We start from the raw sequence: 24446 nt of genomic DNA, 5'->3' as shown, positions 1-24446 counted from the left end.
TATATATATATATATATATATATATATAGTTTAGCTTTTGATTTGTTATTTGTTTTGATTCGAACCGAAAAATCCAAAGTTTTATTTGAACCATGCACATAAGTTTTATATTAAAAAAAATAAAAAAGTATATAGTGTGAACACATTTATGAATATAGTGTGAACGCGTTAACATATTTATTATCAAATCATTGTGAGGCTGCCACGTGTATATTATAGTGTGAATGCATTTATTACAATGCTTCTCCTTTAATATATAAGGGATTTGGATTCTCGAAAAAAGTTTTTAAAGGTTGTGTTTAATTTTAATGAATTCTGCATTCGCTGACCATAATATATAGCTTAAAATAGGTAAAAACGAAGCCCAAGCACCATGTTTAATTAAGAAATATTCAACAAATGAAGCCCAAATAAAATACTACGTACACATCAATTTTGCAAAACTCAATAACGGAATTATGAAGATTCGGTAAAGTTTCAATATTGGGAAAGTTTATGAGCGACTTGAGGAAATATAATATTGCATATAAAACTATATATTAGACTTTCTTCACAGTCCATGCAAATTGAGAATTGTTCCATTTCTTTACTTTAGGTTTCTCTAGTTATTGTATGTATATATATATATAATGTATAATCAAACGGATAATCAAGCCTTAAACCTATACTCACCTTCTTCATTGTATCAGCAGAGAAAGGTTCGTCATCATTAGTTTTTTTCTTATTACTCTTGATGATCTTTCTTGTGCAAGAAGTAACTCAGAAGTTCTAATCTGTTAGTGGTCAAAGGGTCAAGAATTAAGAGGATTTATGTTCAGTAGTAATATGACTCTTGTTTAGCGTCCAAGTTAGGTCTTTCAGCAATATTAACCAATTCAACGTGTTTCCTCAATTTCTAAAATTTATTTGTGTATATAGAATCATTTTGTTCTTTGTATTCATCTCTCTTCTATCTCTTGGTTTTGTTACAGAGATGGCTCAGTACACCGTTAAGAAAATCTCTCCGAAGCTCGGAGGAGAAAGAGGAACTCGAAACCCTAACGGCCCAACTTCTTCATATGACCTCGTCGAGCCAATGGAGTTTCTTTACGTAGAAGTAATCAAAACCATCAACAAATCTGTCCTAAACCCTATCACCCACGCATGTATCCCTATCGTTGAGATCACTCTCGGCAACTACCAATCCTCTACCAGAGATCTACCAGTGGGACCAGACGGGGCCTGGAACCAAGTCTTTGCTTTCGACAAATCTACAGCTGATGTCTTGTCCGTTGCCCTAAAAGACGGTCAGTTTCCTAACAATACCTTGATCGGCAAGCAAAACTTCAAGGTGGCTGCTGATATTCCGTCTAGGGTTCCTCCCGATGCAAGAATGGCTCCTCAGTGGTACCCTATACCGAGCACTGTGGAAGGTTACCACATGGAGTTGCTGATGTCGGTTTGGTTCGGTACACAAGCCGATGAGGTTTACTCAAACGCTTGGTTTGCCGAGGCGTCTCTTGTCAGTGCTAAATACGTGAAAAACACGCGACCTAAACTCTACCTAGCTCCAAGGCTCTGTTACGTTAGGGTTACGATTGTTTCAGGCCATGATTTGCTTGCTAGCGATGCAAAACGAACACCTAACGTTTACGTGAGGGCAATTCTAAATGAAAACCTTACAGGTGAAGTCTGTTTAAAAACCAAGCCAATCGAAAGCGAGAACCCGTCTTGGAACCAAGACCTCATCTTTGTAGCATCAGAGTCGTTAGAAGGAACGGTCAAATTTGAACTTTGGGATCTTATCGGCAAAGGCCCCCCTCACCAACAATGCATAGGGACATTAGAAAAGAAGCTATCAGAGATGACAGCGCTTAAAGTTCCAGGAGCCGCATCGGCTCTGTTCTACGACGTTGAACCAGGCGGTAAGATCATACCGGAAGGCGACACGAGGCGGTTCTCCTGCAGACTCAAGATGAAGCTAGCAACTGATCAGTCCTACCATGTATTTGATGAAAGCACCCAATACTGTAGCGATTACCGAGCTTTCGCAAAAGGGTTATGGCCCGGTACGTTAGGGAAATTAGAAGTTGGTATTCTTGGTGCAACCGGTTTAACACCCGCGAAAAACGTGGAAAAGCAAAGGAACGCTTATGTTGTGGCCAAGTATGGTAATAAATGGGCCAGGACTCGAACCATGGTCAATAACAAGTCGCCTAAGTGGAACGAGCAGTATTCTTGGGACATATACGAGAAGTATACTGTCTTAACGCTTGGAGTCTACGACAACCATCACATCTTAAGTATGAATGACGGCGACCATGTCCCGCTCGGGAAAGTGAGGATCCCATTGAGTTTACTTCAATGGAACAGGATCTACACTGGTTCTTATCCGATCGTGGTGTTAGGGAAAGAAGGTTTAAAGACAACAGGTGAGCATGGCCGGATCTTGGCACATCCCAATAAAACAATGAATATAGTCATTTAAAGATTTTTTTTTATAATTTTTTTTATTTACTATTTATAGCTCTAAAATCATGCAGGTGAGATTCAGCTAGCGGTTCGCTGCGCTTGTCCACCGTCAACGTTAACGTTCTTTCCACCTTCCTACGCGTTTGCTACGGCTCCTTTCCGTTTGCTGTTACCGAAGTCTCATTACAAGTCTCCACTAGGGTTTCCACAGACCGACCAACTGCGAGAGTTAGCTGTCGGTGTGAACTGTCAGAACCTGGCGAGAACTGAGCCGCCATTGAGAACTGAAGTCGTTAAGGATATGTTGTCGCCGAAGAATAATAACTTCAGTATGAGAAAAACCAAAGCTAATGTCGCAAGGCTTTATGACTTCTATACGTGGCTCTCAAGCAAGTATGGTCGGTTAGATGCAGAGGTCAGGTCCACGACAGATAACACTCCGAAGTGGATCACGTTTGCTGTCTGTTTTTGTGTTCTTTGGTTGCTGCCGCCGTTAACGCTGGGGTTGGTGGTTTATCTATATCCATACTGCCTCGTGTCATTCAGTGTTTACGTAATGATCAAGGTCTTGGTGGAATATTACAAGACGAGGAATGGTACTGGTCCTCCTCCTCCTTTGGTTCTATTCGACGTGAAGCTCTCGAGGCTCGAGAAACTCGACGACACGCAGGCGCTTGACGAGGTAGCCGAGGAGTTCGACGCGACGTCGGCTGTCGACCCGGCGGTTCTCAAGATGAGGTACGATAGGTTGAAAGCTATGGGTGCGGAGGTGATGGTGTTTTCGGGGGAAGCTGCGTCGCAGTTCGAAAGGTTTCACGCGCTTTGGGTGTTATGTACGAGCAATGCAGTCGTGTTGATTTGCGTCCTGGCCCTGCTTTACCCGGTCTTGCTCGTCTATTACTATTTTTCGTTGGAGTCTCTGGTTAAGGTTTTCATTACCGTCTTTGTTTTTAAATGGGTTAACTTCACGTTTAATCGGTTGGATCTGCCCTCTGCCTTCAAGAACTTCTTCAGAAGATTGCCTAACAAAGAACACCTCATGATGTGACCGACCCTTGTCAAAAGAGGTTTTTTTTTTTTTTTTTTTTTGCTTTTGCTTTTGTATTGACGGTTTCTAGGTCGATGGATTCTTTTTCTTATTCATGTATTAGGCATTGGTGTTTGAAAATAACTAATTTATATGATTGAAAATATATTCTACACATTATATTATAAACTGATTTATTTATATAGGAGAAAAAGTCATATTACCGTCAAGCCATTGTGGCAAACTCTCTCAATCTATAGAATATATTGATTACTGTTTAGATGTTTGTCTTTGAAGTGTACTTCATTTTCTGATCATATCCTCTGGTTTTAGACCCTGTAATTGCTGAGAGTTTGAGTGGTCAGCTGAAAGTTCCAAGGGAAGGAACCATAGATAGAATGGATGCTGCAATCATATATTGTTTTTATCTTATTTTACAGCTTGTTCGTTGTTTCCCTGTCTGTGACTTCAGTACTAGCTGTGATGGTAGAGGGCGTTTATTAACTCAAGGAATTGATGTTAATGTATTAGACTCTGCAGTAACTAAAAAAAAGATGGAAGCTGGGGACTACAATCTTATTGGAACTGTCCCAACTCTGATGTTCCTCTTGAAATCATTCTCTTATGTATTTCACATTGAAACCCTTGTGGCCTTGTATTACTTCCACCTCAAGTCTTGGACCAGAGAATCTATCAGGACTGCTGATGTTGTTGGGCTTCAAAAGTTCTACAGTAAAGCCCAATAAACTATCAAAAAAGTTGCAAGGCAAAATAATTGCACCAGCCGGGAATCGAACCCGGGTCTGTACCGTGGCAGGGTACTATTCTACCACTAGACCACTGGTGCTTGTTGTTAACAAAGGAAATGAAAACTTATTTTGTAACCCAGCTTTCTTTCATCACTGCAGATGAGGAAAGAGGGGAATCAAGATAAAGCTAGAGCCTTTCCTAAATGGGTCTGCCAGAAATGTCACCACTCACTTACCATCGTCGGCGTTGATTCCTACGCCGCCGAGTTCCTAACTGATTCCCTCACTCCGGTTAGCCTTCTTCTTCTTCTTCTTCTCTCTCTCTCACAAAACAACGTTTTGTTATTTAAAAAAATGAAAATTTTAGACTTTATTCCAGATTCAGACAGACTCGCGTGTAGATGCCTGCTTGTCATAACGACTTGTGTTGTTAAAATAACGAATGTAATTGTTACATCCAGCAGCAATGCAATTCTCTTCAATCCACGGAACTAACAGTGTTCTTCGCAAACTCAAAAGGATCAAGAGAACAACATTCCACTAGAGAAATGCTTCAGACTCCCCCATTCAAGTAAAGTCCACACTCTCGTTACCATCATCTCTGTCATTTCCTTGTAAAATCTCATGTATATCTATCTATCTTTTGTTTTGGCAGAATCGAAAATGACAAAGTGGATACCTATTCAGTAACGCAAAGCTTCAACCGTCTCTTTGCCTTGTCATGTATCAGCAGCTGGTTCCTTGTACGCCAAGCGAGGAGGTCCTGGCTATAATAACCCGCTAGGTACTAAAAACTCAAGAAACTCGTGAGGAGATGCGAAATGAAAGCAGTGACTTAGTGTAAAGCATGTGTTATTGTAAACATCGAATAATAAAGAAAACTCTGATGCTGCTGATAACTTGTTGTACATCCTATTTTAGGTTCATTCTAACCCTCTTATTCATAAATACTTTAGTTTATAATAACAATAATAGTTATATGTGTTATTTAAATTATAAAAAAAACAATGCTTGGTGGTTCTCTGAAGAAGACTTTTATTATATAAGGCCGTCTCCATCTCAATTCAAAGCTTCTCTTCGTCTGAATTAGAACAAGGAGGTCCAGGCACCGAGTCCACGAAAAACTCCTCTATTTGATATGCAAAGCAAAACAAGAAATGAAGAAAAAGTTAGATGAGTAATTACAATAAAATAGATGATGATCATAACACTATATATATATAACCAAACAAGAACAGAAACTAGTTCAGTTTGACTCTGTTTCAGTTCCGGTTTGGTTTTCTACTGAAATGTTTCAAGAGACCAGTTAGTAGTAGTAGTTCACCTATGTCCTCACGGTCAGGAGAATCAAGCAAAATCTCTGAATCAGATGGAAGAAAAGGAGAGCCTGGATAGTTTCCTAAGCCTCCTAACTCTGCAACATACACATCTTTATCCACCAACCAGCTCTTGTTATAAACATAACAAAAAATGATGTACAACTGAAACTTTACCTCCCAAAAGTATAAAAAAGAGAATGTACAAGTGAAACTTACCTCCCAAGTTTGACAGGTCTGCAGTGAGATCAGAAAGGCTAAAGTTCCAGGGAATCTGATCAAATGACCTGAGTGAATCTCTGGCATTCCCAGCTCCTCCTTCTCCTACTCCAACCTCAGAGGTGAACGCGGAATCAAGCACTGAAGCATCCATTACCATATCTGAAGCATCAAACGGAAAGTGTCCACTTGATGCCACAGAAGCTGGACTCACTGACATCCCACCACTGTTTGGTGGAATCACTTGAGGAGTTGCATCATCCAGGGTTGTATCAATCACCATACTAAAAAATAACAGATATATTTTTTTTTATGTTTAAGACATTATAACTGGATAAAGGATTGAGATTGTTGGTTCTTACTCATTCGTTGAGTTCATCTTCCGTGGCTGGAAATTAGCAGGGACTCCATTAACAACATGGTAGCTTGACACTCCCATTGCATCAATATGAGGATGGCCTGGAACATGCATTTGAGGGTGTTGTAGTACTGGATACCCCATTGGCATGGTAACTACTGTACTGCGTAACAACAACTGTGTTAAAGTAATAGTGAAACCAAAAACTTTTTACTTGTAATTGTTCAGCTAAACATAGGGTTTTAGACTTATTACCAGGTGCCATGTGATGCATTCCGTTTGGCATCGGTGCCAGAGGAAACTTTTGAGGTAGAGGATACTTCATGAGGTGGTACTGGTGCTCAAGCAAATGATTGAACAATATTATTTGCTTCTTCAGTTTCAACCTGATGTAATAAGCCCTGAAGAAGTCTGCGTTTTCTTCTTCCAGTTTCTGCCAAACTGATCAACAATGGACTTCTCATTGATGTTTCATCGCTGATAATAATGCGATTAACTACTGCATACATCAAATGAAGAGACTTCAAATGCTCACCCAAGCTTGTAAATCCAGGTTCTATCCTTGCTCGATCCAAGAGGATCTTCATGACCTCGTCTCTGTTCATGTACAACTGAAGACATCTTTCTATCAAATTCTGGACCTACATATATCATCAGATGTTACACACATACATACACATAAGCAGAGAAACAGAAAGAGGTAAAGCCTTTTTTTTGTAGTTGAAATAACAAGGAGGAGTGCAAATATTTTTTCTTACAAGTTCAATATCTTGTCTTGAAACTTTCCTACTGTCATTGCATGAAGCAGATACAGAAACAGCATCTTGTATAGGAGGAGCATCTACTGATTGGTTAATTTTATGTTCGTCTTGGTACTCATGTGAAGCTTGAGTGGAAGATTGTACTAGTTCCTGTGCGCACTGTAATTGAGATAATATTTATTCCAAAATATTGAACTTATTTGGTAACGAAAAAGTCTACAAATACTGAGACAGAGGCTTGGAGTCTTAAACCACTGGCAAACAAAATTAATCATTGCCAACTTCATATACTGACCATTGTCCAAAATTAATTATTGTCCAATATACTGATCTAATCCATCAATCAATTTCTTAAGTGAATAGTAGCACAAGTTACTGAGTTTCAAAGAACACTAAAATACAGTAAAAACAAAGCTAATAAATTGTAGACGAGTTGTATCTTAGATAAACATTTTACCTACCTGTCCGTTCTTCATTACTGGTGAATATAAAGTGCAAGCATCATTCAACCAGAACTCTTGTCTGAGGCAGCATTTACAACAACGCAGTCAATAGAGCTCAACACCTTGATCAGTTTTTGTTTATAATTTTTAAAAACTAAAGAACAACAAGGCAAAATAAACAATTAGGCGTAGGCCATAGTTCCTTTGCACACTAATACCTAACAGTTTGCGAATATATAAGCTAACAGTCGAAGCAAATACAATTTAGCATATGCTTAACAACAGTGAATATAAAGTGTTTCCCACAGTGAATTGTTACATGGAAGGTGAATCCCTCAAACATTGTATAATAGGGTTCCAGATCCCAAGTAAGCACACTACAGAATCTATCTAATATAATAATTAAAAACTATTTCATAAAGTTCCACACAAACAAAAGAAAAAAAGTTCATCCCCACTCTATGTTGTTTTGTTTCACATTGACATCATCAACAACACCAGATAACAAGCAATAAACTCAACAACTTGTAAAACAAATATGATAATCTATTCAGATTATATCCATTATGGTTTATGGAATTCAGATACGTGAATTATGTGAACCTTAGATTAAAAAAATTTAGAAACGTTTGCCATCTGTGGAACTAGAAAACAGGAGCATGAGCTTAATGAATTACCAATAAATTATTGAATTTCTTTTTTAAAAGCAAAAAGATCTCAGCAGCGAATCTCACCTTCACCTCGAACCCTTAAATCTTACTCTTGAAAACAAAGTAGTCAAGTCGACGAATTGATTAAATCCTAAACGAGTCTCTCAACAATTCGTAAGAGCACTGAAACAGCGAACCATAATTTGTGAACTAGAATACCACTTGAGAGTGAGACAGCGAGAGACAACAACAAAAGGTTTCTGAAAATTTGTAGAGCAATATGCAGTAAAGTCAGTAAATGTAAAATGAAAAAACAAATAGTATGTATATACATACAGTTGACTACTTTACTGGACAAGGAAACTAAAAAAAAAAAATTATATATATATATATATCCTACAGTAACTTTAAAGAGAGACGGTGAAATTCTGACAGTGAGAATAAAGTTCGGCTTTAGCTTAAAATTTACCAACCGAAGTAAAATGTTGTGTCAGTCTGACGAGTGACTACTATAAAAGCATGGCATCACCTGCTCTGTGGAATAACATTATTTGTGGTACCACTTTTCTTCTAATGATATTTTTACTTCGATATCAATATAAAATTCTACTTATCACAATGAGTGGTCCGATTTCGAACCTCTTTTTATTCTGAAAATGAATTAAGTTAATGAGAAATTGTTATGTCACTCACTAGGCACCAAACAAAATCTCCTGATTGCTAGTACTAGCAGAGTTACTCCTTTTCCACCGTCCTTTTAATCAAATGAAAAACTTCTCATACTTAACACTAATTGAATCTTCCCCAATGTGATTTGACACCAACATTTCATTATGTAGACAAAACTCAAATCTACCGTCTACGGTATAAATCTAACACTTTTGGATTTTTTTTGTTAGGCCAACTCTAAAGTCCAAAACACTTCCACAAGATATACACCTAGATGGTCAAGTTGTTGATTGTTGTTGTGTTACGACGACAAAGGTATGGCATAACCTGCTCTCTGTAACCCTCTCGGAATGGCATCTTTCAATATTTTGATCAGGACCACTTTTCTTCTTAACATTATACCATGATAAAATCAACATTCTACTCCTCATAACGAGCGGTCGCACTTCGAACGTTTTTTTTTAAATAAATTCAATATTGAGAAATTGTTATGAGACTATTCGCTAAGCCCCAAATAAGATCTCATCACTTTTCCTAAATCAAATCAAACCATTATCTCTTATTCCACATTTTCTGCCATGATAATGGTTAATAATCAAATCAAAAACTACAAGTTCAGTTATAATACGATTTTTTTTTTCTAAAAGAAAGTAGACACATTATTTCTTGAATGTTTTATAGAAACATGATTAACGATAAGCCCTGAATTCTAATAGTTCATCTATGTGGGCACAAAGGCTACATTTTCTATTGGAAGAGTGAAAAGCCAGCTTGCTGCGTCTTTTTAAACTAGGTTGGCTCGCTGAGTGATGCTTACCCATCCGTCTTTACTTGGCTTCTCTCTTTGTTGCTTGAACCAATTCCAGATTGGTCTGAGGTAGATCAGTTCCTGTCTTTACTCTTCTTTTCACGGCTTCACAGCTCTTTGCCTTCTTTTGATTTCCAAAGATCCCTAGTGATGTGATCACACTGTTTCTTCCAAGTTCTTGTGTTTATTCCAGCCCCATTGATGTTATTTTCCCCTGTTGGGTGAGCAAAAAAAACTGATCAAGAAGACTTTTCGCTCTGAAAACTAACATTTGTCTGCAATTGGAAGTCTAAAATATCAAATTTACCTGGGGAAACGAGGCGAGGAAGGATCATCAGGTGAAGACATATGAGAACCACGATACCTTGGCTGATCTTCAAATCCCCCACCACCACCAGCTGAATGGTTTCCGTCATTAAGATATGGCGCTTCGTCCACAGAGTTATGATCATATGGATAAAACATCATGGCAGATGGAGGGTTGTGTTGTCCCTCTGGAGACGTGACACTGTTCTGCGTCATGCCCGGTGGCAGTCGGTATACGCTATAAACAACATTCCCGGGAGCATCTTGCGAATTATTTGAGCGGATAGAACCGTTTTGAGAATGGTGAGAAGAATACGAGGATGATTCATGCCTATACGATGACCCCCATTGCCTATCAGATCGATCTTGCCTTGGCTTATTATCAACTTGGTTACGATTGTTGTGGCTACTACGTCCAGAACCTCGTGCCTTTGTACCAGCATTCCAGTTGCCTTCTCTGTCGCTGTGATGGTCGTTTCTGTCATGTCCATAATTCCCTCGCCTCATGCCAGATGCAGGCCGCTGCTCCCTAGGGGAAATCTTCAGCAACAAATTCAAAAAAAAAAAGTTCAGAGAAGTGTGACAAACCAAAACCGTCATGAATGCTATATACCATCAGTAAAGGAGGAGATAGCAATGCTTCAGCAAAATAAGCATAGCATATAACAAGCAGGGGCGGTTACAGATAGAACGAACAAGATCCACAAGCAAAGCCTGAAACATGCCTAAACCTCTCGAAGTAGCAGACTTGAAGGCAACTAAGGTACGCAAACAGAACATGCTGTGAATTCATTCAAGACCCATAGGCCATAAGACTGTCAAACATTTAATGGATTATAAAATAACGCAAAAGTTCCTCTTCGTGCCTTAGGCCAGACAACAAAATGAAGTTTGTACCTTGATGGACGAAAGCATGCACGCAATATAATGGAAGCTCAAGGAAGGGATTCAGTTCTTACAGGATTTGGAAAATATGTCCCCGTCCCACTTCGATATCTGGGAGTTTCATTAGCATAACGAGGATAAATGTTAGGTGGCCTGGTCGAAACAGGAGCAACGGGTACAAGACGGGGTCCGTAGGTCATCATGAGCTGATTGACTGCATTGGTGTAAGCAAGAGATCTTCCAGGACCATCCCATGGTAAACGCCCCTGGAGATAAGCAGGCGGCACTAAAACAGAAGGAGGGTACAACACCGGCGGATGTTGAAAACTCTGGCAAGAGCGGCCATACTGCAAATTTTGCCAATGACTCATAATATCTCCATTGAGAATATCATTTTTGTGCTCCCTTGGTTCTACATACGAGCCAACTCCGGTGGAGTGCGAAGACACATTTATCTCAGACAGATCAAGTCCCCTGAACGAGTCAAAACTTTTACAGGGGTCATGATTCTCTACTACCTCATCCACACTGAGGTGGCTCGCCAACGTATCTGATGTCGCATTACCACCAGCTTGATAGTTGTGCATTGGAAGCATTGCAAAGAATGGAACAGGTGGCCCAGTGGGAACAAAAGTATATCCAGAACCATCAGCCTCTTTTCGTTGCATGCCATGGCCAAGGATGAATGGAGCAAGAGACACTGTGGACTCTGATCCACTTGTCTTAGCTAGTTCATGACCATGAACGTGATTCCTTTGTAGTTGAAATGACGCGACAGTAGGACAAGGGCCCAGATCCCTTTCGGTTATTTCTTTGCTTGATACAGGAATCCACTCTCTGTTATCACCTTCAACCTGGACTGAGTGTCCAGGAACGCTCTTGCCTTTTCCATACAGTGCAGATGCAGCTCCAGAAACTGCTTTCCTATTCCGTTTATCCCTAGCTGGCTTTGAGCTCTTTGTAGTTGATCCATCCCAAGAGCTTTCAGATGAAGTCCTGCTTCTAACGGAACTAGCACAAGAAACAGATCTAGAGCCTGGATTTCTCTCCTCACTCTGAATCTGACTGCCTCTGACTGGAGAGTGGGAATTTTCTAAATCATCTCCCCTTGTTGACCGTATTTTACGACTTGAGGGTACGAAACTGTGCTCTGCAGAAGATGAATGATGTTTATCATTTGCCTGATGCATTCCATTTTCAAGTCTAAAACTAGGAGTTCCCCTTTCTTGCTCGTACCAGTGATCATGGTCAGACTCTTCGACGTTCACTTCTGGAGACCCCATCTCTTCATTACCAGCTTTGCTCAGCTTTTCTGACATTGGATGGGATCCACTCGGAAAATAATGGGTAAATGGTGGAGACACAAAGTTTTGCGGGAATTGCATATTGGCACTCCAAGGTGTCTCCATGAAAGGAAGGTTAGAAGGAATAATACCAGGCACATTCCTTTGACCATATCCCATTGAAGCTAAGATGGCAGGTGTAACTGGAAACGGTAAGTGGGGGCCCGTAGAAAAATTAAAAGGAAAAGGGAAGTGTCCATTGAAACCTTGCCCTGCAACATATGCCATCGAGTTGACAAGATCTTGCTCTTCCTGTTGCATACCATATTCCCCTGCGGCCGATAAACCTTCATTCACGGAAACTGAGCCTAAATCATCACAATAACTGTTCACTGCACTACTCATGTCAACAGTACTATCAGGACTTCGAGGGGATGGTGTATGCCTAACTGACGATGAGTCGGCCTCATTTCTGATACTGCTTGACAAACTCTCAGACTCTAGACCTTTTTCCCTGATACTATCAACCCTCGTGGAATTAGTTTGGCGTTTTCCAGCTTCTGGGGCTCTACTACGCCTTGATGGCAAAAGAGCTTCACCATATGTCTCAGTAAGCTCAGGGCTAGACCGCGTCCTGGCAAAGAGATGCCTTCCATGAAAATTATTTACCATGATTTCTGGCTTAACAGTTTGCTGAAGTTTACCATTTGAAGCATTTTGATTAGAACGACCTTCCTGAGCAAGTTGGTAAGAGTTGCCACTGTTTTTTTGGGCATGATATGTTGCTTTCGATATAACTTCAGTTCCACCGTTGTTCTGTCGAGAGGGCACACTGCGAGGGGCGGAATTTTGGTTTCTGTTGCTGCTTGAAGAATTACTAACATTGTCAGCTTGAAGACAAGGCTCAGGATCTCCCAGTCTTGATAACCATAGATCATTTCCAGGAGCATCAGGACGACGACCACTGCCATGTCTTTCCCATGTATTCATAAAAAATTGGTTAACCTCATGGATCAAATTCTCCTTAGGGCATTCAAGTAACCTAGCCAACTTCTTGGCACCAAGAGTAAATGCACTTCGTATCCTAAAGAAGTTACCTGCCACAACAATTGTAAAACAAACACAAAATCCAAACACGTAAGCAAATCAACGTGTTTGGGCATCTTCTAGCTTCATATTGTATAAAGAAAAGAACACCTTCAATAAGCTACCAAGGGAAGATAGGTATTAGCGTTCAACTATAACAGTACGTATTGTACCAAAAAATCTGAAACAGGAGAGCACCTTTACTGACACTGCGTCCAAGGTTGTTGTTCTCACGCAAAGGGTCTATAACATTGAAGTGTTTGGCAACAAAAGGATGCCCCTGTGTCTCTTGAGCAACAGGGTTAACTGCATAAGCTCTACTAAACTCTTTAAGAAACGCTTCGCTCTTTCGTAACTCTCCAACATCTTTTCGAGGAGGTTCCGCTGTGAAGCATTGCACAGCAAGACAGTAAGTATTAAATACAGTACGATGCACAATTAAAGCAAAGTTGAGATGAACAAATACCTGTTACATCTGGTAGTGAACTAACTGGAACAGGACCCCAGAGGCTAATACAAAAATTCTGCCAGTCAAACTTACTAAAGAACTCAAGAAAACGATAGAGAACCTACAAATGCAACAAGCAATCCAGTCAAAACGATTTGAAAGAACCATTCTTGACAGAACAAAGACAAGTTTCGTAATGTCACACTTACCTCGAGGGGTCCAGAAAACGAGTTGTCGAAAACGTGAAAGATGTAAAGAACCAAGGTTTCGAGGGCATATGTTGAAATAAGCCCATGGTGAGCCCCCAATATACGGCTCTCGTAATAACACCAGGCTTTGATCAATATGATACTACGCTTGAACAAATGGTTCTGGTTTATAAAGAGATCAGCCTGCATTACATAACAGCATAAAGTTACATAATGAAAGAGAAAGCAAGTGGAATGTTCTATACGGTTGGAAGCTAACCTCCTCAAGGAAGCATAGTGTACACAAACCTCCAATCTGATTGAAAGAAATATCCACAACAATGTTCTCCACCAGACACTTAATCAACTTTACCTGAAACATTTGTACCAACAAAAGCTTAATACACAGTGGAGTATGCCAAATCAATGAATCATTAGAGGATCATTACTTCAGCCTGAATATACTGGACTTCTTTAACACGGAACTCAGCATTCTCATTCCTCTCTTCCTTCTCAAGCATATCACGAACCAGATTAGCCCAGGAGTCCTTCAGGCTTTGGTTAGTGCTGAAGGCAGTTAAATCGATATCTCCATCCGGCAGATAAGTCTTCAGTGGCACCGATCCAAAAGTAAAGATCTAACAGGCAATGAGAAAGTGATAAGTTGTTTAAAGTCAAGTATCATACATACATGATAAGCCTACGCACGTATCAAGATTATAGTAGGCCCACCTCAACCTGAAGAGGGAAGCACTCCATGATAAGCCTCCGCACGTATCTAGCAACCGCGTTTCGTCGATCTTCTGAAGGAGGATTGGGCTGGATACAAGCAATGAGCTTAGCGGTTCTATCCTCGGCCTTGGCCCATCTCTCCGCATCGAGGGGACGTGTCACAGACGCAGCCTTCCCCGGCAATAGCCCGTTCGGAAACAAGCCATTCGGCGCCGATGATCCATTCTCACCCATGCAAATCTCTCCCGCGTCACAGTTCAAAGACTCTCTGCCCAAAACCGTTACGATTGCTATGAAGCAACCACAAATCTAACCGCTATGAGCCGAATTGACCTTTGAATCCAAGAATCGAATCGATTGTGTACGAGAGAAATAGGGCGGAATTAAGAAATCGCAGAGGCGAAATCGAATTGAAGGAGAAGGAATGAGAAAACCCTAGGAAGGGAGGGAGGGAGGGAGGGACGAAAGGCTATTATTCTAAAGATAGAAAAGGAGCGTGAATCAATTAGAATCGAGAAAGAGAGAGAGAGAATCTAGCAAGCAAGTATGGAGAGGCGAATGCGAGAGATTGATCAAAGGCTTTCCTTTCACTCGCGGACTGAAATGGTTGATGATGACGAAGTTGTTGCAGTATATAGTAGTAGAGTATTGATTTGTTCTACTTTTTTTTTTAACTTTTTATCTTCTTCACGTGCATGATAGTGGTGATGGATAAAAAGTAAAAACCCATTTTTACTTGCTTGTTTGGCTTAGGATTCTCAAACATGCTCAAGTTTACAAAAATGCTCTCCATCTGGCTTATTTTTTTTTTAACAAATCATAGATTACATCATCTTATAATATCTCGAGTCAACAAACATTTTTATTTTGTATAGCATATCTCCTAAACAATGACCTCGTTCTATTTATCCCCGTACATAAAAGTTCAAATTTTATTTCTTCGCAAGATTAAAATTTCAGATTTATATCTCCACATATATAAAATTTGAAGTAAAAAATCCCATAGAACATAATTTAAATTGGTGTATTGTTTAAAGTAGGCTGTAAATTTCCTTAAACCGACAATTAACCAAATTAAGATCCAGTTAGATCTAAAACATTAAATAAAAAAAATCACCTGGTCCAATAAAATTAGTAAACCATTTTGACCAATGAAATTGATTGTACTATAACAAACAGAATCATCAATATCACCAAATCTAATCAAAGACTCTGCCCTAACCGTTACGATTGCTATATTAAGCAACCATCAGATTTGTCTATCTTTCACGGCTTCTCAAGAACACAAAAATGGAATAAACCTAATCGCATATGAGCCGAATTGACCTTCGATCTAAGAGCAATATTAGTGGTAGAAATCTACAAGGGTTTTTTACCTTTGACTAAAAAAAGTAAGAGAAAGAGGAAGTTAAAGAAGCAAGAATCATTTTTTTAATGGAGAAACTACCAAAAAATGTTAAGAGTTCAAAACCCTGTCTTTCTTCTATTGGTATATTCTTTAAAAATATAAAAAAGGTAATTTCAGTTCAGATTATCTTAAAATATAAATAGGTGTCGGATAATAGTATTATATAAAAAAAATTATTTTTACAATGCTATAATTTTATGTGTTTCTTTCAAAAGATTTGATATGATTTTTAGAACCATTTACAAAAAAAAAATATTTATAGATTTTATAAGTTTGTGTAGTTCACCTTATTTATACTCTTTGATTACATTACAAATTTTTTTGACATTGTATATATGTCATCCACTATTTATATCCTGGAGCTAGACCTGACTTCCCAGAATTACCGAGTGCTTTCATCATGACCCGAAAAGTGATGTCGGTAGGAGCAAAGCCACACCCAACCATTCCTTTGAGTAGCACCTCTGCTGCTTCTGGAGATTCAGAGTATCCATTTGCCGACAACAGCGCGTTGTAGAGCCTGTGCGTATCAATCTTCTTCTTCTTGGTCTTGTTCCTGGGAGATCGAAAGTAGCTCACAAAGGGAGAGAAGACATACAACCTCGAAAGGCAAGACTCTGCCCACTTGTTGTTGAGAATCCCACACTTTAATCCTAGGCATAAAGCATCTCGACCTGTCTGGAATTAAAGACGGTTTGAGAGTGCAGGTAAATGTTGGCGAGGGAGTAGATAGACTTGGGCTCGTTGTACTCCTCCAAGGATTCATGCTCCATCACAAGTGTCTCCAATCTCTCCTCCAGGTTCTCAACATCAGCGGCATAAACCTTCACCACAAATACTCTGAACTTGTCTCTGAGAGACACCACCTGAGACAGAGGTGTCGAACCCTCCTCAAAATCACCATTCTCAAACCACACATAGTCTATGTGCAATCACAAATTCAGAAGATATTCGAAGATATTGCTGGTGGTTTCATTAATGAGGTTCATATATCCTTAACAATCTTAAAACAACTAAGATCAATTAAGTAATACTTAGAAAGACTTGATGTACAGTTCGTGAAGACATGCTAGAGAGGTGATTATGAAATTAGTTTTATTTTCTTTGACGTGGCGAGACTTGATGTATGTTTTATAAAATTAATGAATAGAATTATGAGTCTGAGGTTTTCTGTTATATTATTTTGGTTTCTATAGAAAGGTAATTGTCATTGATTATATAAAGAACTGTAATTGTTATATTTGAGCTCAATTCATGGACTTGGATCAAACCAAAAGAACATACCAAACAAGAACAGGAGAGTGTTAGGAGTATCCTTCCCATAGCTCATGATTTGATTACTGTTTTACAATAATTGTGCAGTTTCATGACCTTGGTTTAAAATAAAAATGTTATTTATCACTATTAACATAAGACGACAAGTTAGTGCACTGCTCATGACCATGATTCATTAATTGATGTTATGAATCATAACATTATAAACCAAGTTGGTTAGACGGATAGACCCTCATTTACTTCAAAATTAATAAGGAAATATGCTTTGAAAAAGAATAAAGTTCGAATAATGAAATAAATTCAATAGCAAGTTTTGTAAATCTCATATGAATATGTTAGTCAATGTTCATGTTTCAATAAGAGATATTAAATTATTGATTAAAAGCTATTATACCTTTGCCGAGAGCTTTCAGCAAGAAACGTGACTTTGGTTGGAGCTAAGCGAAGCCGAACCATCTCTCTGAGCAGCACCTCTGCAGCTTCTGGAGATTGAGAGAAGCCCTGTGCAGCCAACAGACCGTTGTAGAACCGGTACGGATTGTGCTTCTTCATGGTCTTGTTCCTGGATACACACTCAAGAGAAAGTACGTAGCCTATAAAAGGAGAGTAGGCATACAAGGTGGAAAGTCGAGACTGTGCCCAGGGGTTGTTGATAATGTCACACTTCACTCCCAGCGCATGAATCATCTTCACCTCCCTGATATCAAAGTGCTTGGATAGGCACAGGTTGGCCAGGGTAGTCTTTGTCTTCTTGTAATCATTCCAGTGTTCATACTCCATGACAAGGGTCTCCAACCTCTCCTCCAGACTCTCCCATCTCGGATTCAGGTTCTCCACATCCCACACGTCTTCACCACCAAAACTCTGAACTGATCTCTGAGAGACACGGCTTGAGACAGAGGCGTCGAGCCCTCCTTAAACTCACCTTTCACGAACCGCTCGGTGATCAACCCGATTTGCTGCAATAAAAATCACACAAGTCAGGCCCAAAACAATATAGGCCCAAGGTTTCGTTAACCAAAAACAATATTAAGTTTAATAAATTTATTAAGTTTATTAAGTAAATTTAACAAATTATTAAGTTTATTAAGTAAATTTAACAAATTATTAAGTTTATTAACAAAATCAATTAAGTTTATTAAAATTAATAAATCATTAAGTTTATTAAGTTTAGTAAATTACGGATTGACCCCATTAACTTAGCTTAAAATCAATTAAATTCGATTGTGATGTTGCCACCATATTATTATTTACTTCGTACATGTGACATGTATTAACATAAACTTCGTGTAGTTGTTGACACATTCTCATACACTGGATGGTTTCCACCATATTAGTGTAAACTTCGTGTAGGTAGGAAACTTTTTTCCTTCGAAAAAAATACATTGCACACAGATAGTTTATGTTCACCTAAGTGTAGACATGATGAGAATCCTCATTCCTCAGCAATGACTCCAGTGGAGTGTAGTGAAGCTGCTTTGAGTTATTTTCTCTCCTCATCTCGTGAGAGGTTTGTGATGACTAAAGAAAAATGGAATCATCTTCTTCATATTATTAGTTATTATTATTATTTAGTTTAAGAACACACAAACAGTAACCAACAAATAACAGTGATCAACCAATTGATTTTCTCAGCCATTCTGACTTAAAAAAAAAGAAAGAAAAAGAAAGAAAAAGAAAGCAAAACTGCATCGTAAACTCTAGGATTTTTGCTAAAAAAAAATCTAGGATTTAAGGAAGAAGAAAACAAAAGAAAACATATTGTGGGGGAAAAAAACATTAATACAGGAGAAACGCAACACCACTCTCTCTCTCTCTCTCTCTCTCTCTCTCTCTCTCTCTCTAATTGCTTATAAATCTAAATGTGGAGATCATCAAAAACTGTTGCAGCCATTGGGCTAGCGTTTGCATCTTTATTTTTGTCTTGCAGCTGGTCCTTCAATGTTCAAAAACAGAGGCAAACAGAACTATCTCCCATCAGTCATCTATAGCTATATATATCCACGACTCAATATGGTAGTATGTATATGTTTAAGTCATAAATCCAAAGATGAAAAAGGTGTGTATACCCAAGAGATTACAGCACAAGGTAGTGGGAATCTCATACTAGGCACTCAGGCTGAACAACCAGAAACATGTCTTATAAAAAGACCATCAAAGTAGGCTCAATACATGATCAAAATATGTGGTGCCATCGAGATGGAATTGAACAACTCGGAGCAGGAAAAAAAAACATTGCATAATGGAGAGATATGAAGATACGATATGTACCTCTACCACTAATAAACGATAAAAGGTCATCCACAGAACACTCGTCCACACGTTCTTCAACCTCTATACTCTAGGACATGGAAATACCCAAAAAAATCAGTTGATGATAGACTCTTCACACGTGAGCTGCGGTTTGGGTTCACAATAGCAATTGTGGTATATAAAAACCTAAAAAAACTAAGAAAATCTAATCCTAATTAAAATAGTAAAAGTTAATAAAATGCGGAGACGTTGCCGCCAAAAAAAATTAAAATAGTAAAAGTTATTATTCTAATTAAGATTCATCAGGAACTCACCTGTATAGTTTAGCTCTCCATTTCTAAACCAATCCCACCATATACTTCCTTGACCATCTATTGTCCCGTTCTCAACTATGGTTACAGTATCATCAGACAAACATCATCCATATATTAAGTTGCTATATTAGTTAGTACCTGTGATGACTACATGATAATCTGTGAGAATCTGACCATAGAGAAGACTCCTATGCCTTTTACCAGGCAACTCTCTTCCACGTTCATATGATGGTAATTGTTGGGGATGGATTTAACCCATCCTCAAAGCCCATCGAACAAAGGGCCCAATCCAGCAGATCGAGTCAACCTCGGCTCGGAAGCCGATTCTCGGGGTATCGGCTTAGCCAGGAAATGCTGTTAGTCGAAGCGGAGAGCAAACGAAGCGGGACCAATCGACTAAGCGGCTCAGAGCGAGCACCTCCTAATCAGGCCCGAAGGGCCGACAAGGCCCAATCGGAAAAAGGAGATTAGGTTAAGGTAATCGAACAGAGTATAAAAGGAGAGGAAAGCAAAGGAGAAAGGCATCGACACTTAGCGACACAAACTTAGCGGCGAGATCAGGATTTATCATCCGTACAATCATTTCTCCGCTATTTGTACTTTTCCGGTTTAAGTTCTCACGAGCTCCGGCTTGCTTTTACTTTCTCCACCTTTGTAACATCATCTCGAAATCTAATAAACGCCTCTGTTCGACCCATTTTTAGTATTGTTTACTTCACCAGAGACCAAAATCACCTTAAAGTAATGATACACATTCTAGAAGTTTATATATTGCATTTTTAGAATGGTTAAACAAAAACATTTATTCCGAATTTTAAAAATATAAAATGCAGAAAGATCGCATAATTTTTTCTGATAAATTTAACAGATTTAAAATATAAATCAGCGCGTAATGCGGAAAAACAATCTGTGAGCATTCAGTGACATATTTACCGGACCTCATTTGCTTAATAAATACTACCATATCGATTGTGACAAGCTTTAGGTCCGATTGGTAATGGCTGTAGCTTTAAATATTTTGCTGTAGAAAAAAATCTGTAGACTTTTTGCTGTGGCTTTAGATTTTATTGCTGTAGAATTTTATTGAAGCACTAAAAATTGCTTTGGATATTTGGCTCTGCAGAGCACTTGTACAGCTGTAGGATATTTTAAGAGCTGTGGTTTCAAAAAAAAATTTAAAGCTTGATTGCTCTGAATTTGGTGCTGTGGAAATAAATAGGGCTGTGGACAGCACCTACAGCAACTACCAATCACCCCCTTTGTTTGACATTAAAAAAAAAATGACTACAAATACTAAAAGTTGACAGATTTCAACATGAGATCACAACTAGTTTTGAAGAAAACAACCAATAATATTTAATAATTAGTGTCTTGACAAATTCCATAACTTCTTTCCTTTTGACAAATTTGTAGTTGCCTTGCTCCGCAAGCATCTCTGCCTTCAAGTAGCTCTCTTTGGACATCTCATCCCAAACCCACGCTTCAACTTCTCAATCCTACACCATCCCAACAATACCAAACATATGTCACATAATCTTTCTTGTCAAGAGGAAAGAGCAAGCCAAAAAAAAAAAAAAGCTTACGTTGGGGCAAGTTTCCCAAGGCAATCAAGCTCTTCGCCAGTGTCTTCATCTATAACTCTACCGGTAATGTCCACAATGTATGACCTATCTCTGTCTGGAGGAAGCCCTCTACCCGCAAGCAACTCCAAATCCTTACGGTGAAGCTCTCTTCCGTTCACAAACACTCCTGTCGTCCCACCTGCACAGTTCTCTGGCATTGGGAAGTTTAACTCCTCTATAAATGGCTACACCACCACCAACAACAACAAACAACAAACAACAAAGCTTTAGATACAACACATTGACAATAAGCAATTATCAAAACGTGTGTTAAAGTTACCGGTATTATTCCAAGACCTGGACCTCCCATAACTCCCCAGAACCCAGCTCTATAATCATACCTAGAAATAAACACACATTATATAAGAGTCACACAATGTTATAACAATAAGAGTCACACAATGTTATTATACCAGTAGCTTCCTGGCTGAATGGCTCCTGCTTGCTTCTCAGCTTTTCTCAGCATACGTTCTGTCAAACCATGTCCATTTATAGAAACACTGCTTCTATTCCCTTCATCGTTATGAATAGACTTTGTCAGATCCTTGAAGCTCTTCTTCACAATGCTAGCGAACCCGTTCTTCTTTGATCTTTGCTGGTGATGATGGTCTTTAGACACTCCACTGTAGTCGTTGAAAGAAACCTCCATCTCACTCGCAAGCGAGACCTCCTTCATTGAGTTCTGTCTCATCGTCTTACTCAGTGTCACCCTCTCCTGATCCGAACTAAAGCTGCGGCTGCCCGCTCCAGCCCTCTCGTGGTTGATCGAAGAGTAGTTAACAAAGTTCTCGTGAAGAGGCGAGTCAAGCGGCTTAGCTGTTAGACTGTCTGAACTAAGCTCGTCCTCAGAGAGGCTAGCGGAATGAGAACGAACTATCTGCACGTCTTGAGACTTATCTTGCTCATCGTCCAACGAATGGAACACGTAGCCGAGAAGATCATAGTCATCAGAGGTGTAATCAGCAGCAGCAGCAGCCACACGAGGCTGAGCCTCTCCTGTGTTGTTTGCTGCAGAGAGAACAAACTTGTTGTTGACAACAGACAAGTCAATCAAACAAGAGCACGCGCCGCATCTCATCTTCACCTCTTTCTTCCCTCCTCCTCCTCCAGCTTCAGGTTTCTTCGGCAGCTGGAGAAGCTCGAAGCAGTTCTGACACGTTATGAACGGTGCACCACCCGCCAAGGGGCGGATATGACGAGAACCTCCTGATAACACAACCTTAGGAGGAGGACGAACACGCGGAAGAGAGTCCACAGGCCATCTTCCATGAGGCTGATGAAGCGGCGGAGCACGAGAAGGAGGGAAGGCTCTATGGTTATGAGGTGGAGGAGCAAAACCCATGACGCTCTCAGGAGGATAGAACCCGGCGTTGTAAGGTGCGTCGTGAGGGATCACTGAGCCTCTCCAGCAGTGGTAACAAGTGCAAGAGGAGAGATGAAACGGACCGTTTTGCTGGAAGAGATCGTTGTTATTGCCAAGATACTGTCCTCCTCCGGAGAAGAGGACTCCTCTTCCGTAAGAAGGATGCATCAGACCATGATGGTCATTGTTGCTGTAAGGAAACTGCGGTTCAGGATGGTAATAAGAAGGACCTGTTCCGGAACTGTAAAACCGAACCGGAGGAGCCTTGTTGGGAACCTGTTCTTTAGGTTTGTTGTCGCCAGCGACGTTGCAAGACTGAACAAGCTGTTCTTTGAGCTTATCCAACTGTCTCAAAAGTCCAGCTCGGTCTTGCTCGATAGCTTCACGGCTCTGTGAGTCTGGCAAGTAGTTAGGACCAGAAGAAGTGCCTTCATCAGAAAGAGGAGGATACATTGAAGTGGACAATCTGTTGTTGTTGTTGTTGATGACACTATCAGAGTCACATCTCTTGGTTGTTCTTTTCCTAAACCGATCTAAACCGGGTTCTTGTCTCCCGGATTGAGATTTAGGGTCATCTTTATCCAACAAGCTGTTACCACCGACATCAAAAGGTTTGGTTTTAGAACAAGGATCACTCTCAGCGGCAAGTGGAACGTTTAGCTGGTGTCTCAAAGAAGGAGAAGCTGGTGGAACATCAGAGTCAGATAACGAGGTTTGACTAGCTTTCTCAGGGGAACTAGTTGAGTTAACTGAAACTGGTTTGGCTCTATCTTCCACGGACTTGTCTGAAACCGAATCTACTTCACGCTCCTTGATTTTGGCTGTTATGTAGTTAAACAAAGTCTCTTTAGGAGTACATAAAGAAACACAAAACTACTTAAATTTGAATTTTTTTTTTTTTAAAAAGACAGAACAGAAGCTGATAAACTCTTCTCGTCTTAAGAACATCAAAACAAGAACTTATAAAAGTCTTAAAAAAAAAAAATTCTTCACACATTGATTCTATCAAAAAGCACACTCATCAAAGTTATAAGCACTTAATTATTGGGAGCTCAGAAGTTATACCACGAAGGACGGTGAAGCAGCCACCGCACTGGAAGAAAGGGGAATCTTCAGGCTCTGATAAGAGATTCTCGCACTTTGGACAACGAACTAGTCTAAGTTTTGTCGACTCAGCCATTTTTTTTCCTTTCCAATTAAACGTCTGATAAAGAAGTAATTAAAAGGAGAATGAGTATAAAAGGAAAGATTTTTGAAGCAAAGAAATGTAAAAAAAAAACTGAACCTTTAGCTCAGAGGTTTCTTCTTTGGTTTGGGTTTAAGCTTCTCTCGTGCTCTACCAGATCCTCTGTTTTGTATCTTGGGTTTTCTCGGAAAACCCAAAACCAAGAATAAGAGAAAAATCACAAAGAGAAAAAGACAGAGGAAAATGCTGTCTGAGAGATAAAAATCATAACTTTGGAGTTAAAAGAGAAAGTAAGCAAACTTGTGAATCTCTGTTTGCCTTTTATGGTTACTTGTTCTCTAGTTTGGTCTTGTTGGGAGAAAAAATCTCTCTGGGTTTTTGCTAATATGTTTCTGCAATTCTCGCTCCTTTTCACACGGTGGTAGCAGACAAGAGTATAAAAATAAAATAATCACTCACTTGGGTAAAAAAGAAATAAATAAACGGCGTTCATTAAAACGACTGCGTTTCACAGTGAGCGTTTTACTACTAGTTTCAATTATTCTCTCTCCCTTCTGAGCTGTGACGCAACCCCACTCTAACCAAACGGAGCATCCACTCTGAGTTCCGTCTAATCTTCTGCCGTCTGTACATTTATGCTGACCTG

At 39.5% G+C, this 24446-nt stretch overlaps 5 protein-coding genes and 1 non-coding gene across 18 annotated transcripts; 2 read left to right on the top strand and 4 right to left on the bottom strand.

Annotated features, from left to right (window-relative positions):
- The first annotated feature begins 102 nt into the window (after positions 1–102).
- LOC106363656 (FT-interacting protein 3-like) lies at positions 103–3563 on the top strand. The gene is made up of 2 exons (XM_048741358.1): positions 103–2411; positions 2523–3563. Exons 1-2 carry the CDS (start codon positions 974–976, stop codon positions 3497–3499), a joined length of 2415 nt encoding a protein of 804 aa, XP_048597315.1. The 5' UTR covers positions 103–973; the 3' UTR covers positions 3500–3563.
- A 564-nt stretch (positions 3564–4127) lies between these two features.
- Positions 4128–5024, top strand: LOC106363655. Of its 3 annotated transcripts, none has more exons than XM_022691278.2 (3): positions 4128–4518; positions 4689–4798; positions 4883–5024. In XM_022691278.2, exons 1-3 carry the CDS (start codon positions 4387–4389, stop codon positions 4998–5000), a joined length of 360 nt encoding a protein of 119 aa, XP_022546999.1. In that variant the 5' UTR covers positions 4128–4386; the 3' UTR covers positions 5001–5024. The 3 variants fall into 3 exon arrangements, 2 of the variants coding, with proteins under 2 accessions (XP_022546999.1, XP_022547000.1); XM_022691279.2 differs by having other exon boundaries at positions 4129–4518; positions 4692–4798; XR_002654022.2 differs by having other exon boundaries at positions 4139–4518; positions 4607–4798.
- TRNAG-GCC lies at positions 4255–4325 on the bottom strand. The gene has a single exon. It is a non-coding gene; the product is annotated as a tRNA-Gly (tRNA).
- A 72-nt stretch (positions 5025–5096) lies between the features above and the next one.
- Positions 5097–8276, bottom strand: LOC106368484. Of its 9 annotated transcripts, none has more exons than XM_013808453.3 (9): positions 8059–8276; positions 7343–7446; positions 6879–7040; positions 6656–6761; positions 6376–6561; positions 6125–6278; positions 5763–6046; positions 5552–5656; positions 5097–5356 (listed from the first exon to the last, which is right to left on the bottom strand). In XM_013808453.3, the coding sequence occupies exons 2-9, from the start codon at positions 7355–7357 to the stop codon at positions 5292–5294; spliced, it is 1077 nt and encodes a 358-aa protein (XP_013663907.1). In that variant the 5' UTR covers positions 7358–7446; positions 8059–8276; the 3' UTR covers positions 5097–5291. The 9 variants fall into 9 exon arrangements, with proteins under 9 accessions (XP_013663907.1, XP_022546995.1, XP_022546992.1 ...); XM_022691274.2 differs by having other exon boundaries at positions 6879–7031; positions 8059–8275; XM_022691271.2 differs by having other exon boundaries at positions 7343–7403; positions 8059–8275.
- Positions 8277–9257: 981 nt separating this feature from the next.
- Positions 9258–15000, bottom strand: LOC106368483. 2 transcript variants are annotated; one of them, XM_013808449.3, is made up of 9 exons: positions 14380–14996; positions 14097–14285; positions 13928–14020; positions 13669–13851; positions 13478–13580; positions 13210–13395; positions 10717–13022; positions 9759–10297; positions 9258–9665 (listed from the first exon to the last, which is right to left on the bottom strand). In XM_013808449.3, exons 1-9 carry the CDS (start codon positions 14611–14613, stop codon positions 9656–9658), a joined length of 3843 nt encoding a protein of 1280 aa, XP_013663903.1. In that variant the 5' UTR covers positions 14614–14996; the 3' UTR covers positions 9258–9655. The 2 variants fall into 2 exon arrangements, with proteins under 2 accessions (XP_013663903.1, XP_022546991.1); XM_022691270.2 differs by lacking the exon at positions 9258–9665 and having other exon boundaries at positions 10077–10297; positions 10655–13022; positions 14380–15000.
- Positions 15001–20522: 5522 nt separating this feature from the next.
- LOC106368481 (protein ENHANCED DISEASE RESISTANCE 4-like) lies at positions 20523–24391 on the bottom strand. 2 transcript variants are annotated; one of them, XM_048741356.1, is made up of 8 exons: positions 23948–24283; positions 23900–23916; positions 23680–23818; positions 21665–23435; positions 21532–21592; positions 21213–21436; positions 20887–21125; positions 20523–20608 (listed from the first exon to the last, which is right to left on the bottom strand). In XM_048741356.1, exons 3-7 carry the CDS (start codon positions 23792–23794, stop codon positions 21071–21073), a joined length of 2226 nt encoding a protein of 741 aa, XP_048597313.1. In that variant the 5' UTR covers positions 23795–23818; positions 23900–23916; positions 23948–24283; the 3' UTR covers positions 20523–20608; positions 20887–21070. The 2 variants fall into 2 exon arrangements, with proteins under 2 accessions (XP_048597313.1, XP_048597312.1); XM_048741355.1 differs by having other exon boundaries at positions 23900–24391.
- Between the last annotated feature and the right edge of the window lie 55 nt (positions 24392–24446).

The sequence above is a fragment of the Brassica napus genome, chromosome A9, assembly GCF_020379485.1.
Source record: "Brassica napus cultivar Da-Ae chromosome A9, Da-Ae, whole genome shotgun sequence".
Classification (NCBI taxonomy): Eukaryota; Viridiplantae; Streptophyta; class Magnoliopsida; order Brassicales; family Brassicaceae; genus Brassica; species Brassica napus.
This window is presented reverse-complemented; position numbering and strand designations above follow the sequence as displayed.

What these genes read in the sequence shown, in the direction of transcription:
- LOC106363655 (XM_022691278.2), top strand. Translation starts at nt 4,387, where the DNA reads ATGAGGAAAGAGGGGAATCAAGATAAAGCTAGAGCCTTTCCTAAATGG. An exon ending in TAACTGATTCCCTCACTCCG is followed by an intron (nt 4,519 to 4,688) that starts GTTAGCCTTCTT and finishes TGTTACATCCAG; the next exon opens with CAGCAATGCAATTCTCTTCA. An exon ending in CTTCAGACTCCCCCATTCAA is followed by an intron (nt 4,799 to 4,882) that starts GTAAAGTCCACA and finishes TTGTTTTGGCAG; the next exon opens with AATCGAAAATGACAAAGTGG.
- LOC106368483 (XM_013808449.3), bottom strand. Translation starts at nt 14,613, where the DNA reads ATGGGTGAGAATGGATCATCGGCGCCGAATGGCTTGTTTCCGAACGGG. An exon ending in CACTATGCTTCCTTGAGGAG is followed by an intron (nt 13,852 to 13,927) that starts GTTAGCTTCCAA and finishes TATGTAATGCAG; the next exon opens with GCTGATCTCTTTATAAACCA. An exon ending in CGTTTTCTGGACCCCTCGAG is followed by an intron (nt 13,581 to 13,668) that starts GTAAGTGTGACA and finishes TTGCATTTGTAG; the next exon opens with GTTCTCTATCGTTTTCTTGA.
- LOC106368481 (XM_048741355.1), bottom strand. Translation starts at nt 23,794, where the DNA reads ATGGCTGAGTCGACAAAACTTAGACTAGTTCGTTGTCCAAAGTGCGAG. An exon ending in CTGCTTCACCGTCCTTCGTG is followed by an intron (nt 23,436 to 23,679) that starts GTATAACTTCTG and finishes ACTACATAACAG; the next exon opens with CCAAAATCAAGGAGCGTGAA. An exon ending in ATTCAGCCAGGAAGCTACTG is followed by an intron (nt 21,593 to 21,664) that starts GTATAATAACAT and finishes GTTTATTTCTAG; the next exon opens with GTATGATTATAGAGCTGGGT.
- LOC106368484 (XM_013808453.3), bottom strand. An exon ending in CAAGACAAGATATTGAACTT is followed by an intron (nt 6,762 to 6,878) that starts GTAAGAAAAAAT and finishes TGATATATGTAG; the next exon opens with GTCCAGAATTTGATAGAAAG. An exon ending in TCCTGACCGTGAGGACATAG is followed by an intron (nt 5,357 to 5,551) that starts GTGAACTACTAC and finishes CATATCAAATAG; the next exon opens with AGGAGTTTTTCGTGGACTCG.
- LOC106363656 (XM_048741358.1), top strand. Translation starts at nt 974, where the DNA reads ATGGCTCAGTACACCGTTAAGAAAATCTCTCCGAAGCTCGGAGGAGAA. An exon ending in AGAAGGTTTAAAGACAACAG is followed by an intron (nt 2,412 to 2,522) that starts GTGAGCATGGCC and finishes AAAATCATGCAG; the next exon opens with GTGAGATTCAGCTAGCGGTT.